Genomic DNA, 17,542 nt, shown 5'->3' with positions numbered 1-17,542 from the left:
AAATTATTTAAATTCCTCTCACAAAAAAATATTTACTTAAATTATTTATTTCAAAATTATAAATAAATATTTTATTTCTAGTGAAAACTCTCAAATCCTACTCCCACTCTTTTTCTTATTCTTTCTCACTCCTAAACCATTTCAAATTTGTTTGCATCTTCAAATATAAATAAATAAAAAGTAGAAAAATCCGAAAAGTCTTTAATTATCTTTTCTCTTTCCCTAGCTTTATATTCTAACCTGCCTCTCTCCCCCTCTCTTTGCTTTCTCTCGTGTTAAAAAGCCCTAGCTCAACTTAAGCTCACTCTCAAATTCCAAATCTCAAATCCCAAATTTAATTGAATAGTTTAATTGTTTCGAATTCAACTCGATTCATCTTAATCCTTCTTTAATGGCGGATAAAGATCAAAATCAGAAGTCTGTAAAAAAATTGATAGTGAAATTAAGATCACCGTCTTCATCATCATCAGCTGTTACTACTACTATTACTCCACCACCACCACCGCAACAACCACCGCAGAAACAACCGCAACTTGTTAATTATGTGGTTGAAGATGATGATGATGATGATGATTTGGAAGAAGGGGAGTTCCGAGTTCCGACTCAGCTCGAACCACCCGAAGCTAAACCCGAAGCTGAGCCCGAAGCTAAGCCCGAAGCTGAAGAAGTTGTTGTTGTTAACGCGAAGAAGTACGATTGTAAATACTGCAATAAAAAGTTTCAGAACGGAAAAGCCCTAGGAGGTCACTTGAGGATTCACGCTGCCGAGAGGGACGACAGGCCGTTGAAGGCGGCGGGTGGTGGTGGTTATTCCGCCGCCGCTAAGAAGGCTGCCGCTGGTGGATTCGGGTCAAGTTCGGGGGCCCGGGATCAAGATCAAGATGGGATTTTCCAGTGTAATTATCCGGGTTGTAACAAGGGTTTGAAATCACAAAAAGCCCTCTTTGGTCATATGAGGTCCCACCCTGACCGCGATTATCGGGGGATGGAACCGCCTTCTAATCGGGTTCGGGTCAGCCCGATCCCGCCCAGCAACAACGATTGTGAGATCGACAATGGAAGCGGGTCGGGTGGTGATGATGGGTCGGGTGAGGAGGAGGTGAATCGGATTCAGCTTTTGAGATGGAAGGGATTCGGGAAGCGAGGAATGGTTAAGGATCCTTCATCAACGGATACGGGTACGGGTACCGGGTCATCGTCGTCTTCGGATAATTCCAGTCACAACGACGATGAAGTTGCTGCTACTGATAATCTGATGTATTTATCGAATGGTCCGTCTATCGAACCCGATCAACCCCAACCCGAACCCGAACCCGAAGACGGAGACGGAATTCGGGCGGTTATAAGGGCAAGAGTAGAGAAGAAGAAAGGGGAATACGACGAAGATGAGTTGTACTTTTTACAGTACGAGTTGAACATTACAGTCCCTGATTACCCTCCTATGAAGTTCAATCATCCAACAACCTTTCATTGTTCGCCTCGAAAGGAGAATGTAGCTTCGTGTTCGACGAATAAGAAGAAGAGGAAGGCGGTTAAATGTCATGAACAACCGAACCAAGCTAAACATCACAAGAAAGAGAAAGAAGAAGCTGGTGGTAGTGGCGGCAGTGGTGGTGGTGGTGAGAATAATAATCAAGATGAGGAAGCGGAGACGGTGGTGCGGGAAGTGGTGGTGGGGCCGGACGGGGAGGTTTTGAAGTGGATTTGTATCACTTGTGGTAAAGGTTTCTCAACTCATCAAGCTTTAGGTGGTCATAGGTCTAGCCACAACAAAGAAAAAGCTAACCTAAAAAAAAGTCAACCTAAGTCAACTCATGTTAACTTTAACCCTAGCTCAAGCTCAACTACACTTAACCATGCCCTAACCCTAACCCCAACCCCAACCCCAACCCTAACCTTAACTCAAGTACCAAGAAGTCAAGTACTTGAGCATGGATCCGGGTTAACCCAAGTGGGTCCGGGTGAGATCAGAGGTGACGTGGCATACTCAGTTCACAAGTGCAACATTTGTAACGAGAGTTTTCAGTCAGGGCAAGCTTTAGGAGGGCATATGAGGTGTCATTATGTGCAGTCGTCGTCGCCGCCGTTGTCATCTTCGCCGCCGTTGTCGCCGCCGCCAGTGTCATCTTCGCCGCCGGTTCAGACCACCTCAAAATCACGTCCTATCATTGACCTTAATGAAGAACCTGATGTGGAGGAAGATGTTGATGGTGTTGTGGAGTCCAATTAAATCGATTTAATTTAATTAATCGATAATTTTAGGGCTTTTTTTCGTGATTAGTAAGTAGTTTGTAATTTTAGTTTCAGTTACAATTTCTATCTTTTTTTTTGTTTTGTTTTTTGTTTTTGTTTTACAACAATGTGAATTAAAGTAGTAGAAGACGAAGTTGTAAATGTTTTTTTTTTTTTATATATAAATATAAAAAGCCCTTTGTATATTTTCAGTTGTAGTTCTAGTTAATCTTAATTAATTATGCTTGTCTTCTACTTTGATCTCAAAATTTGGTTAATTTCTGATAAGTGATAATACAAATTAGTCGTTCCGATCTCATTTAATAAAATGTTTGGGCAAGCTTTTCGTAAAATTAAAAATAAAAATATGTCTATTCGATCCGACGTGAGCTTGTATTTTTATTTGGAAATCGGAAAATTAAAGTATGGTTTTAATCACTCGGAAACCTTTTCTTTATTGTAAAAAGAGTGAAGTAATTTTTAAAAGTCTTACTTGAATTTTTACCACAATAATTTTTTTTTTGTTTTTGTTTTACAACAATGTGAATTTAAGTAGTAGAAGACGAAGTTGTAAATGTTTTTTCTTTTTTATATATATAAAAAGCCCTTTGTATTTTCAGTTGTAGTTCTAGTTAATCTTAATTAATTATGCTTGTCTTCTACTTTGATATCAAAATTTGGTTAAATACTGATAAGTGATAATACAAATTAGTCTTTCCGATCTCATTTAATAAAACGTTCGTGCAAGCTTTCCCTAAAAATAAAAATAAAAATATTGCTCTTCGATCCGGCGTGAGCTTGTATTTTTATTTGGAAACCGGAAAATTAAAGTATGGTTTTAATCACTCGGAAACCTTTTTTTTTATTGTAAAAAGATTGAAGTAATTAATTTTTAAAACAATAATTTTTTTTTGTTTTTGTTTTACAACAATGTGAATTAAAGTAGTAGAAGACGAAGTTGTAAATGTTTTTTATTTTTTTTTATTTTTTATATTTTATATAAAAAGCCCTTTGTATTTTCAGTTGTAGTTCTAGTTAATCTTAATTAATTATGCTTGTCTTCTAAAAATTGGTTAAATACTGATAAGTGATAATACAATTTAGTCGTTTCGGTCTCGTTTAATAAAATGTTCGTGCAAGCTTTCCCTAAAAATAAAAATAAAAATATTGCTATTTGATCCGGCGTGAGCTTGTATTTTTATTTGGAAACGGGGAAATTAAAGTATGGTTTTAATCACTCGGAAACCCTTTTTTATTGTAAAAAGATTGAAGTAATTTTTAAAAATCTTACTTGAATTTTTACCACAATAATATATTGTAAGTCATATATACTGGCAAAATAATCCAGAATGGATTAATTATTACTTACTTTAATCTTTATAGTTTCTTTTGCGTTTGGTGACTTGTAACTTATAATTAAGTTGTAACCTATTTTGGCTGTGTTGTGGAGTACTAACGGTACAAACCATATAGATGATCCGGCCTCGGGGGGTGGGAAAATAAATTTATAAATAACACGGAAAAGTCTGTTTGGCCGTTATTCGTTAGACACAATTGGAATTAGTGTTATAACTATGTATGTACGACAATATTGATTGACGAAAGTTTTTTATTTTTTAAGAATCTTTAAAAATTCGAATTTTGAGAATGGAAAAAATATTTTAAAAAAATTACGGGGTAAGCGGTCCAAGGAACAAATTGGTTTAAATTTAAATGAAAATCTTATTTTTAATTTTAAAGGATAAAAAAAGTGAGATAGATAACTTCCAATTAGGTGATAAGATTTACTCCGTAGAATATAATGTATATGAAGTAATTTTTAAAAATCTTACTTGAATTTTTACCACAATAATATATTGTAAGTCATATATACTGGCAAAATAATCCAGAATCGATTAATTATTACTCCGTATTTACTTTAATCTTTATAGTTTCTTTTGCGTTTGGTGACTTGTAACTTATAATTAAGTTGTAACCTATTTTGGCCATGTTGTGGAGTACTAACCGTACAAACTATATAGATGATCCGGGCTCGGGGGGTGGGAAAATAAATTTATAAATAACACGGAAAAGTCTGTTTGGCCGTTATTCGTTAGACACTATTGGAAATAGTGTTATAACTATACATGTACGGCATATTGATTGACGAAAGTTTTTGTTTTTTTAAGAATCTATAAAAATTCGAATTTCGAGAATGGGAAAAAAAAATTAAAAAATTACGGGGTAAGCTGTCCAAGGAATAAATTGATTAAAATTTAAATGAATTTCTTATTTTTAATTTTAAAGGATAAAAAAGTGAGTTAAAGGATAAAAAAGTGAGATACGTAGATAACTTCCAATTAAGTGATAAGATTTACTCCGTAGAATATAATGTATGAACTCGTTAACTTCTAAAGAGATGAAATTAGAGTGAGACTAATTGATTGACTATCAACTTGAATAGTTGAATTGTATTGGGTTAAGATAACTATGACTAAATTAAAGGCTTTTGCACTAAATTTTTTATTTTTTATTTTTATTTTCAGTTTTATGTGAGTGTGAAAACTTTGTTACAATATCTAAAGTCCACTCTTACGTTATAAATTGGGAATGATTATTTTTTGCAACTTATATGGAAATTATAAAGGCGTCGTTCAAGTCAAACATCTTGAAATTTTAGACTTTCCTCAACTAGACTTAGCTAAAATCTTAGAGATAATAGTGGATCTTGAACAATTTTATGAGAGGGGTCCGTAGAAGAATTAAGCAGTACACTATAGGATTTAGAATATTTATTATATTCAAATTTTAGGGAGCTAGTTGGAACTAAAAATACAATACGTATTTTTTCGACCGGGGGTGTACCCACCTAGGTCATCACTAAGAACCACCACTGCTTAGAGGAGGATATAAACTAGGGGTCCGTAGAAGAATTAAGCAGAACAGTATAAGATTTAGAATATTATATTCAAATTTTAGGGAGCTAGTTGGAATTAAAAATACAATACGAAATTTTTCAACCGGGGTGGACCCACCTAGGTCATAACTAAAAACCACTACTGCTTAATATACTAGGGGTGTGGGCAAGGTTGTATTGTTCTTTTCTTTTTCTTTTTTTTTTCTTTTTTTTTTTTCTTTTTTTTTTTTTTTTTTACTTTTTGTCTTTGGAATTATTCCTCATTCGAATCAAAACAAATTATGGAAATTACGAGTGTGGTTAATGTTATTTTTGTCGTAAATCACCTTCTTAGAGTGATATGATTTGATTTATGAGCTTTTAGTATTAGCTAGCTTAATGCAACGTAACTAAAAAAGCATATCTTTATTATCTTGGAGATTAAAGAAAATATAACAGAAAGATAATTAATCACATATACTTGAAACAATTTTCGGATTCTAAATTTGCAATTAGAATATTTAAAAGATTATGTCGTATATATTTTCTAAGATTTGAGGATCATAAAGGTTTAAAATTGTAAAATACAGAGTATATAATAATCTATAATCTATATATATTATTTATTTGGTGCAAATTGCTACAGAGGCAATACAATTATACAAGTAGGTTACACATGAGGTGTATGATCTTACATGGATATCCATCAAAACAAACACGTGTTTTTTTATCCATATAAATGTACTAGCTAGGTATTTCGTATTTTTTTTTTATAATGTCAAATACTCCCTCTGTCCCGGAATACTTGACCTGTTTTCCTTATCGGGCCGTCCCTTAATACTTGACCTGTTTCTAAAAATGGAAACATTCTAACAATATTATATTATTTCTCACTCCACCCATATTAACCCACCTACCCCCTACTCCATACAAAAAATAATTAAAAATTCAACCCCTACTCTCCCCCAACCCCACCCCTTTACCCATTTCCCACTAACTACATTAAAATAATACCCCACTATCAACTACTACCTATTAAATTAAATAAGTCAATTCAAGTCCCTTAAACTCTGTGCCGGTCAAACCGGATTGAGTATTCCGGGACGGAGGGAGTATGAAAGTGGGCAATTTATTATACTCCGTAAGTTTAACAAATCAAATTAAGAAAGTGGATTACTATTAGTTTGGCCTTTCGAGACGATCCAAATAGACACATGGCATTGAATATACTTGTACAAGTGTACTAAACCAAATTAAATTACACAATACTCCGTACATAGTAAATTTTATGTGTGTATCTAGGGTTTTATAAATAAAAATAATAATTAGGTCGGGCCCTGAATCCCTGATCGACCAAAGAATAATTTTTCATGTACAACCAGTTGTATTGTATCGTATTATGTGTATCAGTGTATCATTATACTACCTCCGTTTTAGAAAGTTCTTTACGCATTGGAAAACGTGTTCGAAGTATAAAAACTTTGACCGTAAATTCTCACCATTATATACATCAAAACGTTACATGTAAGATCTTGTTAGATTGGTCTCGGGATGTATTTTCAGAATATCAAATTTTTATAATTTTTTCACATACGAAATTGGATATATTAGTAGTTAAATATTGCATTGGAGTCTGTGCAAATAGTAACTGTAAAGATCTTTTTGAAATGGAGGTAGTAACAATTTATATCGATCTGTAATGACAACCTAATAACGTCGGGTTAAAAATTTCGTCGCAAAAGTCTTTTGCTACGGGCTAACAACCAAACAAATACGAAAACAACCGTCGCAAATGTTTTTTACGTCGGGTTAACGACAAAATTTTTAATTATTGACGGCCCTTTTTATGACGGGTTCGCGACAGAAAATCTCGTTATTAATCAACGATTATTGACCTTTAGCGACAGATTTCCCGTCGTTAATGGTATAATTTCTTGTAGTGTATGTATGGTACAAATACAATTAGCCAAGCGGGGAAGATGACCATAAAAAATAGCTAAGGCACCATTTAAGGGGTTAAATTAATATAAATAAATAGAAGTACAAAATCAAATAAAACAATAATGTAAAACAACCGAAGAAATCTTATCTCAAATTACAGAGTAGAGTGAAAATAATACTCCGCACGTTGCATAATTCAATCAAATCGTACACCAAATTAACAATTGTAAACAAAGTATCTAATATTTCGTATGTATGACGTGGAATAAGATAAGATAAATACATAATGCATAAGGAAATTAGGGTTTTATAAATAAAAATAATAATTAAGTCGGACCATGATCCACCAAGAACAACTTTTCATGTACAACCAGTTATATCGTATTATGTGTATCAGTGTGATGTATGGTACAATTAGCCAAGCGGGGAAGACGAGCATAAAAAACAGACATGTTTCCAGTTTTTCATTTTTTTGTTTTAAAGGCATATGATCTAGATTGAATCATACAATAAAAAAATAGTCATAATAGTAGTTATGTTGATTTTGAAAACTGACAACAAAAAATTGGAAAATACTTTGTGTTTTTCATTTTTAGGTTTTTAGTTTTGTAAAAAACAGAAAACTGTAAACAAAAAACGATACCGAACGGGACGTAACTACCAATTAAGGGGTTAAATTAACATATATAAATAGATATGGAAGTACAAATTCAAATCAAATAAAACAATAATGTGAAATCTGATCTCAAAAAACTAAAGTGAAAATAATACTCCGCACATTACAGAATTAAAATCAAATCGTACTACAAATTAATAATTGTAAACAAAGTATCTAATATTTCGTATATATGACGTGGAATAAGATAAGATAAATACATAATGCACAATAAAAATTAGGGTTTAGTGGTGATTGAGGCTGAACATGGTAGAGAAGGCCCGTGTTCAATCCCCCATAACAACAATTAGGAAGAGAATTGAACCTATCCACCCAGAAGGCCAGAACTCGCCCCAAATTCGGATTAGCCATAAAGGTGAATCGGGTGCTAACAAAAAATAAAAAAAAGTTAAGGTTTATCGTGTTGTGGTGCGACAAAGAGGGCAAGTTTGGTGCTTGGTTAGCCATTCTTGTATACAAATGGTATGAAACCTATGCCCACATTGCTCCAATACTTTAACTTGAACAACACATTTGTTGTTATCATCTTCGATATGATCAAAATTATCCAAACATATAACACAATCATCGCAATTTCGAGTAATTTCTTGAATTTTCTCTATATCTATAACAACTATTCTCTCCAAATCATCTAGTTCTAGACGACCTCGAGGTTGATTAATAGTGACGATCGGCACGGGATCCGAGGCGGCCGTATCGAGGTTCGGACGACGATTTTGATGATCGGTGTTGTCGTGTTTTAGACGTAGGAAGAAGGAATATAGATGTTTGATGGTTATGAGAATGAGTACGATTGCAGGAAAGGAGATGAAAGCGTATCCAGCGCGTTCTAGTTCTGTAAGCGCCATTTATCTGTTGGTTCACTGGTGATTAAGGCTGAACTTGGTGGCAGGGAAGATCATGTGTTCGATTTCCCGCAACGATAATTGAGAGGGGACTGGAATCTATCCACTCAAAACTCGTCCCCAAAGATGAACTGTGTGGTACGCCAAAAAAATAAATTATATTATATTGTTGATCGATCACCTTCTATTATTATAGGAGTTACCTATTTCCTAAGTCGACTACGCTTTGGTTTACTTACTCACGGACCTCATAACCCTTAATTTTATATAATTCCTAATTCGACTACGCTTTGCTTTACTTACTCACGGATCTCATAACCTTAATTTTATATACTTGTACATACTTTTTTATCACAATTTTACCAAAATCTAGGGCCCATTATATAAATAAGAAATTATTTTATTTTCAGTCAAAAATATTGCGTAAACTAAAAGAAAGGATATAATAATTTTTACGAAGTACAAAAATATACAAACTTTTATATAAAGCGGTCTTACACAAAAGACCACCTTGATGTCATATAATTAGAATCAATTAGTTAAGCACTGAAAACAATTAGTTAAACAATGAAACTAATTAATTAGTTAAGCAATAGAAACAATTAGTTAAGCAATAAAACCAATTAGTTAAGCAATCAAAGCGGTGTTAAGCAATCAAAGCGGTGTTAAGCAATCAAAGTGGTTTTTCCGGTAAGGCGGTCTTACACAAAAGTTGTTCACAAAAATATGGCAAACTACTAAAATAATCAACAACAAGCATCGAACCAAGGATAAATAATTAAATAGACCGTTAGACACCACTAGCTAGGGCACAATATAATACATGTAAGTTTTGTTGCTAATAAAATATTCCTCCGTCCCGGAATTCTCGACACGCTTTTCTTATAAGACCGTCCAGATTACTTGCAACGTTTCTACAAATGGAAACTTTAATAATATTTTATCAATTTCTCACTTACTCAAGAACCTACCTACATCCTTACTCCCTAATAAAAACATTTAAAAGTGGTCTTGTGCACTGATGCACCCTTTAACCTCCTACCCCTTTAAAAGTTTGACATACATCCCACTATCTATATTAATAACTACACCACTATCAACTATCATCTAATTAAATAATAATTCAATTACAATGCATTAAACTTTGTGCCGGTCAAACCGTTTTGAATATTCCGGGACGGAAGGAGTACATAACTACTTTGGACATTTCAAAATTTGAGCCCTCTATCAACCTTGGGCCCTGGGCAGACGCACTCCTCGCCTACCCCCCAGGTCCGACCCTGACTATTTATAAGTTGTTCAATATCCGCCATTGGTGAAAGGTCCAATGGAATAAACAATGAGGGATAGATGGAGTAGTCTGTAGCTAAACGACTAGAAGTCTAGAATACATTGTGCCGTACACATTTTATTTGTAGCTAACCCTATCATGTCCATTTGAGTTGTAAAAAAAAAAAAAAAACGGTTAAACCAAATTCTCAACGCGTATTTCCTTGCAATTGTTTTGATTTTGGGCCTTTTATGATGATTCGTAATGGGCCTCATTCTTTGATAAATTGAAAACTAGTTTTGGGCCTATTTTTATATAATTGTTTTTGGGCCTCTTACTCAAGTAATCCTGTAGCAGCTTAAAAGCTCATATTACTAACAGGTAGACCTGGTTATTGGACAGGGTAGTCCAATGGATATAGGGTTAGGGTCAAGTTAATAGGGCTTTTATTGGGCAGGGCTCTTATTGGACAGGGCCTTTATTGGACAGGGTCATTATAGGGTCAAACTAATACTACAATTATTTTGAAAATTAAAATAGTAATGATACAAAAAATTACGTGTATAGCTTCGTATTTACTTGTACTTGCACATGGCTCTTTTGTTTTTCATTTTTCATTCCTCGTTTATTGACCCGCCCACTAATGACCCGCTATTGACCCACGACCCGCTTTTGACCCGCCCATTATCGACCCGCTAAAAATGACCCTTGCAATACCCGACCCTCTTTTGACCCGCACCGACCCTGACCCACCCCGCCCAATTACCAGGTCTACTAACAGGTTTATGTCCGAATTCAATATTGAAGCCATGAAGGGGTTAGTGAACTAGCCATATCATATCACCAATGTAGTCTACTCCGTACATTTTCAGCTTGTACGCAACTAGTCTCTTATAAGATCGTCTAATACTTACTCCCTCCGTCCCGGAATACTCGACTCGGTTTGACCGGCACAGAGTTTAAGGGACTTGAATTGACTTAATTAATTTAATAGGTAGTAATTGACAGTGGGGTATTATTTTAATGTAGTTAGTGGGAAATGTGTAAAGGGGTGGGTTGGGGGAGAGTAGGGGTTGAATTTTTAATTATTTTTTTGTATGGAGTAGGGGGTAGGTGGGTTAATAGGGGTGGAGTGAGAAATAATATGATATTGTTAGAATATTTCCATTTTTAGAAACATGTCAAGTTTTAAGGGACGACCCGATAAGGAAAACAGGTCAAGTATTCCGGGACGGAGGGAGTACTTAATACTAAATCATGTCAGATAGAATGTCACGTGGGTAGAAGAAAGTGCTCAAAACATGTGGTATCACGGTCATATAAGACGAACCTTTTCAAAAAAAAAAAGTAATTTCGCAACTTTTTTTAAAATATAATTTTCCTGATATATACTTATTGTTATACAAATTATTGTAAAAGAACGTCTGGAAACTAAGAACTCGTGTCAATATGTCATGCCAGGTATTTTCTACTTAGCTAACATAAGAATGGTTTGACAATTCTGATAAGTAACTGATTGTCATGGTTATTAATGGTCAAAGTTATTTAATTGAAGCGTGGAACGAAAGAGTTATTTACAAAATTCATAATGAAATTACCGCTTATCAAACAGTCGTCTGATGTCTTAAAGAAAAACACGTTTTAATCAATTGTAAGACCACTTCTCACCTCACGTATCTCATACCTAGCTAACATAATGCTAAGAATGGTTCAACAATTATGATAAGACACTAACTGTTATACGGAGTAGTTATAAACTATTAATGGCCAAAGTTGTTTAATTGAAAAACGTTAAAATGGCGTATATGATGAAACGTAGGGGTTAAGAGCACATGTATCCCCTATCTAGCTAACATAATGCCGAGAATGGTCCGACAATTATGATAAGACACTAAATATTATATGGTGTAGTTATAAGTTATTAATGGCCAAAGTTAAAGTAGCGTAAATGATAAAACGTAGGGGTTATTTATAAAAGTCATAATAATGAAATTACCGCTTATCAAATTGGTCGTATGATATTAGACAATAAAACGTTTTAAAGAGGAGGTTTAAAGTGAAGGAAGAAGGTGGGGGAATATTCGGATTTCGCTAGGGTTTTAGGGCATATATAAAACCAAAATCACTACCCATCATTTCTCCCCTTTACTTCTCCGCCTCACTCTCCACTTCTGCTCTCTCGTACCAGTCGCACCATCTCTCTCCTCTCCATCCTTCAAATTCGAATCCAACAATGGCAGTTTTCAAGGATTTGCACACCGAGACTGGTCTCAAATCACTCGATGATCATCTTTCCGGAAAATCCTACGTTTCTGGGTAATTTCCTTCACATTATTTATGCCTAATTTAATATCGATTTCAGTTGCTTATCATGTTGAAATTTTGATCCAATTTCGTGATTGTCTGCTTCGATTTTGCCGATTCGTTATATTGTTAGCTTATTTGTAGCTGAAATGTTGGTGTTATTTAGAGTTGCTGACTTCTAATTGCTTATTATGATGAAATTTTGATCCAGTTCCGTGATTGTTTGCTTCGATTTTGCCGATTCGTTATATTATTAGCTTATTTGTAGCTGCAATTTGGTGTTATTTAGAGTTGCTGAGTTTTAATTGCTTATTATGATGAAATTTTGATCCAGTTTCATGATTGCCTGCTTCGATTTTTCCGATTTGTAATAATATTAACTTATCTGTAGCTGAAGTTTTTGGCGTTGTTTAGAATTGTTGCTTTAATTGTTTTGATTTGTAATATTAATCGATTTCGATTGATTTATTTTCGCTGACTGTAATATCTGTTGAAGATCAAATATGGATAAAAATATAGTGAAATGTTGAATTGAATTGAAACTTTGTAAGATATTCTGATGATTAACCCCGTTGCAAAATTTTAGAACTCGTAATTTTGATTTAGTTAGCTTGAGGTAGGTAATTTCTTTGAATCCAGAATTTAAGTTGTTCAACAAGAGATATGCTACAGTCAACGTCATTTTATATAAGCAATTTAACAATATCTGTTGATTTTATAAGTTTAATACAGTATTTAGCGTCCATCACAACACTATAGAGTTTCAATTACATTCCATTGAATCCCTAACATGCGTGAAAATGATTACTGAATAACATCCGATTGAGAACCATTGTTAATGTCTTCATTGGCGAATTGCGTATTGTTTTATTATTTCTAATTATGTTTGTACTTTTTTCACTCTTGTAAAGGGATGAGCTGACCAAGGATGATATCAAGGTGTACGCTGCAGTATTGGAGAAGCCTACTGACTCTTTCTCAAATGCATGCAAGTGGTACGAGAGTGTTTCCCAGCAGCTCGCTGCAAGGTTTGTGACTGTTTTTAGCCACTTCCTCACCCTCCCTAATTTCTCAATTAGTTTCTAGAATTTGGATTTGTTCATGACTTAGCTCGTTGCAAGTAGGTACTTGTAGAGGCTGAATCTCAGTATCAACTTAGGTTTTTCCTTTGCCTTTGCCTAAGACGTTAATGTTCCTGTAATATATTTCATCAACATCATCTACATTACCTTAGTCTTAAAGATCTAAGGGATGCTGCTTTTAAATGAAACTTGGCATTTTCAAATCTTATTCAAGTAGTAGTTAAAGAAAAGAGAACAAAATCCGTGAGTTCTTGGCAAAAATCAGAACATATATCACTTCTGATTGTGGATTATTGTCTTGAAATCTGCCTTTTGTTGTTGCCAGAAGTTCTTGAGTTGTTTATGTATGATTGTGGTTCTTGGAGTTCCAAATGTAAAAGAATATGGTCAATTGTGTTTGTTTATTTTTATTTTCCCCTCTTTAGTTCATTGTTTTCCCGCTCTCACCCGAATTTGAAAATTGGAGTTTGATACTTTTGGAATGGTATCTACATTACCCATGTCTTTAATTTATAGTACAGGTTTGATTAAAAGCTGATTTAAAGATTTGAGTAATGATTCCATAATTCCTTCTCCATTTCAAGTTTTTACATTTCCATCACTTCAGTAATACGGCTAAGTCTAAAACTAAGCCCATCATGAATAGGGATAGAGAGCTGTAAATTAGAAATGTTGCCTGTCATGTAGTGGTAGACAGAAAACTTTTTATCAGTGCACCTTACTTCTTTAAAGTTTTCTCCAAGAGTTATTGTATTTTTTGGTTCTCAATAATCACAATAATGATTTAATATTTGACCCTTTTATTAATATGACAGTTTCCCTGGCCAAGCTGCCGGAGTGAGATTTTCCTCCCAGGCAACTCCAGCTGCCTCTGCCGAGGAAGAGAAAAAGGTTAGTTCTGGATGACTGGATCTTGTTTGCATTTCTTTTGATGTGCTAGGTTAAAGAATCCTTTATTTGGCTCTGAGATAGTTGTAGCTTGTGATGCGACAGGGTAAGACTTGAATGAGCAAATATAATGTATTGGCTTCCATCATTAAGAAACGATATCACAATTAAGCAATATGAATGAACATATGTATTAGTAGTATACAGATGTTTTGTTATCGCATGATACTATCCGTCTTACTGTGTTAGAAGAATGCATAAAATATGCCTTGGCTCACAATATGTATCATGCTCTACTGCTTTTTTCTTAATTTTTTTTCTATGATTGTCATACATTCATACTCCCTCCGTATTTATTTAAGAGATACACTTAGTCGGACACGGGTATTAAAAAGAAGAATTGAATGAAATAAAGTAATAAAACAAGTGGGGACCATGTCATTTTAGGGGGTGGGGGGTGTGGTGTAGTTATGAAATTATTTGTTTAATAGGGTGGTGGGACATAGGATATATTAGATAGATTATTTAATTAGATGGTGGAGTTGATATGTTACTAAAAATGGCAAGTGTATCTCTTAAATAAATACGGCCGGAAAAGGCAAGTGTACCCCTTAAATAAATACAGAGGGAGTACTAAACTAAAATAAGGTGTGTGCAAAAAGTACCTAAAGATGATACAATATTTTTCCTCTATCTGACACTGTTTGTTTTTGCTATTGCTTTCGGAATTACTAGTCAGACTGTGTTTGACTAGTTTTATGATTTTCTAATGTTTCTCTTTCTTTATTTAAAGGATGCACCTGTCGAGGATGACGATGATGACATGGATCTCTTCGGTGACGAGACCGAGGAAGAGAAGAAGGCCGCAGAAGAGAGAGAGGCAGCAGCCAAGAAGACTTCTGCAAAGAAGAAAGAAAGTAAGAATCTTGTTTTTCAGGCCTTATTTTTGAGTTGTCTCTAGTGTTATGCTTTGAGGGTGGAGTGGGTTGATGTTTTTATTCTGAAAGCGCTATGATCTTAATGTGAATTTAATCTGCTTGCTGAAGAGATGAACTATAAATAACGCGTTGAATTTTCGAGCGTCACACCTGTATTATGGGTGTTATGCATGTACCAACGCCAAAGTAATATCCTTTTCCGGAGATTTTATCGTAAAGAGGATGATTTATATTGTCCTCTTTCCCTCTGGAGATGGAGAAATTGTTTCTTTTACTGCTAAAAGCAATTGTTGTTATCTCCATGTGGTGTAATCTAATCTTAGATAAGATATGCGTGGGCTGGGTTGGGCCCACAAGCAGAATTGGCCTAAATGGGCCAAGCCCACTCTGCATCGTGCTTGGTTGGGCGGACCAAAAAGTCCAAAACAGGGCCCAGGTCTGGGATCTGTCATGCCGGGTCGGGCCGCCATGTCTAAGCCTAATTTTACAAAATTTAGCGTGCTTGTTGTGCCTTTTCCAAAAAAATGCAACACAGGCCCGGCCCACAGCCCATGACTTATTGCTTGCCTTGGGCTGCGCTTTTGTCGTGCCTGAGTTGGGCTGGGCTTTTTCTGTGCCGGGTCTGGTCAGGCCTCAGTCCTGCCCACGGCCATCTCTACTAGTGTAGATGCAGTCCTAACTTAAGACGGGGGTGTATATTGTCCTTTGACTTCTTTTTGTGATTTATACTTATGAAAAAATATAGTAGTGTGCGGTTTTGTTAGATTCGTCTCAATAAATATTTTTTAAATATCCACCTTCATCTGTTTAGGTGGAAAATCTTCCATTCTTCTGGATGTGAAGCCATGGGACGATGAAACCGACATGAAGAAGCTAGAAGAGGCTGTTCGCAGTGTCCAGAAGGAAGGTCTCACATGGGGAGCATGTATGATTTCATCTCTCTCTTTCTATTCCCTCTTTACCAAAATTCCCAACTTTTCATTTCATTATATGATTGAGATAATAATAATTATTACATGATCGAATTTCCTACAGCAAAATTGGTTCCAGTTGGTTACGGAATCAAGAAGTTGACAATCATGATGACCATTGTCGATGACCTTGTTTCCGTCGACAACCTCATCGAAGATTACCTCACCGTCGAGCCAGCCAACGAATTCATCCAGAGCTGTGATATTGTCGCCTTCAACAAAATTTAAGTGGACTATCTATAGTAGTTTTCTTAATCTGGGATGCTTTAGTTCGTCTCTAAAAGATTTTGTTTTCGTTACTTCTCATATAGGTGGTGTGTAACTGTGTATGGTTTGAGAGATGAGTTGGGGTGTAAAAACTCCGAGATTTAATTTAACGATAACAGTTTTTTTGTCGAATGAATTCTTTCTAGCATTCTGGGTAACATTAATCTGCAGATCATCATAGTTGTGTGAGCTTGTTCTTTGTGTTATGTGTGCAAATAGCCAAATACGGACGGTGTAATTTATTTATCTCTGAAGTTAGGTAGGGTTGGTAAGCCTAGAGAAGAATACACTACACATCTTATATATGCATGTTTAATGTGCATAAGAAAGCAACATGACTACGGCATTATTTAGACTATAGTGTGCTTATGGTCAACCCAAAAATATTTGCAAGTTGCCTTTATCCGAACTTGTTACAATAGGTTCCTGTTTAATACCAAATAAATTACCAATTATACGAGGTTTTTTCTTTTGTCACTATTGTTGGTGGGCAACTTACCTTGTGTCTCCAAGGTCACAGGTCGAGCCCCATAAACAACCAAATGTTTTAGAGTGGCTCAAACGCTGATTAATAAAATGACCAATTATACGAGGTTTTTTCTTTGTCACTATTGTTGGTGGGCAACTTACCTTGTATCTCGAATGTCACAGGTCGAGCCCCATAAACAACCAAATGTTTTAGAATGGCTCAAATGCTGACTTGCGTAGCTGAATTGGTTGACATGTGAAAAAATTAAGACAAATGTAAGAAAATTCTTAATATGCTCTATTTAAAACAAATGTATTGGGGAAGAAATTCCATGGATATATCTAGTTCATATCGCCTTTTACAAAAGTTTATAATTTCATATTCGCTTGGTCACTAATTATAACTTGATTAGAATCTTGATAGTTTAAACAAAATCATTAACAATAAATCTTGGTTATATTTGCTATTTTAGCCAATAATTAGTTACTTACCAAATCAATAAGCTCTCATTCATTTCGATAAGTCGAATGTCAGGTAAATTAAGTAGAACGCACCCTAACACTGTGTTTGAAAATCAATTTAATATGTAAATGTGCGAAAAGTAAAATTAAGTGTTACTAGTGGATTTGTTTTGTTTTTTTCTTTAATTATGAAAGGGGGTTAAAGAAAAATGAAAGTGTTTAGAAAAGCCCAAAACGAATTCACGAGGCAACAACTCAACAAGGTACGACGACTTCCACATTCCAAAAACCAGTAACCTCATTGCAAAGGTTTTCCACAAGTA

The 17,542-nt window shown here is 34.9% G+C and overlaps 2 protein-coding genes across 2 annotated transcripts; both read left to right on the top strand.

Moving 5' to 3' along the window:
• The first annotated feature begins 234 nt into the window (after nucleotides 1-234).
• Nucleotides 235-2,369, top strand: LOC110783269 (uncharacterized). Its single transcript, XM_021987579.2, has one exon. The coding sequence runs from the start codon at nucleotides 392-394 to the stop codon at nucleotides 2,228-2,230; it is 1,839 nt and encodes a 612-aa protein (XP_021843271.2). The 5' UTR covers nucleotides 235-391; the 3' UTR covers nucleotides 2,231-2,369.
• A 9,605-nt stretch (nucleotides 2,370-11,974) lies between these two features.
• LOC110783376 (elongation factor 1-beta 2) lies at nucleotides 11,975-16,421 on the top strand. The gene is made up of 6 exons (XM_021987711.2): nucleotides 11,975-12,155; nucleotides 13,055-13,171; nucleotides 14,041-14,116; nucleotides 14,907-15,030; nucleotides 15,863-15,976; nucleotides 16,087-16,421. Exons 1-6 carry the CDS (start codon nucleotides 12,073-12,075, stop codon nucleotides 16,248-16,250), a joined length of 678 nt encoding a protein of 225 aa, XP_021843403.2. The 5' UTR covers nucleotides 11,975-12,072; the 3' UTR covers nucleotides 16,251-16,421.
• The last annotated feature ends 1,121 nt before the right edge of the window (nucleotides 16,422-17,542 follow it).

This window comes from Spinacia oleracea, chromosome 4, assembly GCF_020520425.1.
Source record: "Spinacia oleracea cultivar Varoflay chromosome 4, BTI_SOV_V1, whole genome shotgun sequence".
NCBI lineage: Eukaryota > Viridiplantae > Streptophyta > Magnoliopsida > Caryophyllales > Amaranthaceae > Spinacia > Spinacia oleracea.
Note: the sequence above shows the minus strand (reverse complement) of the source record. Positions and strands in the feature narration are given on the sequence as shown.

Bases quoted from the DNA above. Each gene is read 5' to 3' on its own strand.
- LOC110783269 (XM_021987579.2), top strand. From the start codon at position 392: ATGGCGGATAAAGATCAAAATCAGAAGTCTGTAAAAAAATTGATAGTG.
- LOC110783376 (XM_021987711.2), top strand. From the start codon at position 12,073: ATGGCAGTTTTCAAGGATTTGCACACCGAGACTGGTCTCAAATCACTC. The intron at 12,156-13,054 runs GTAATTTCCTTC...ACTCTTGTAAAG, and splicing joins GGAAAATCCTACGTTTCTGG to GGATGAGCTGACCAAGGATG. The intron at 14,117-14,906 runs GTTAGTTCTGGA...CTTTATTTAAAG, and splicing joins CTGCCGAGGAAGAGAAAAAG to GATGCACCTGTCGAGGATGA.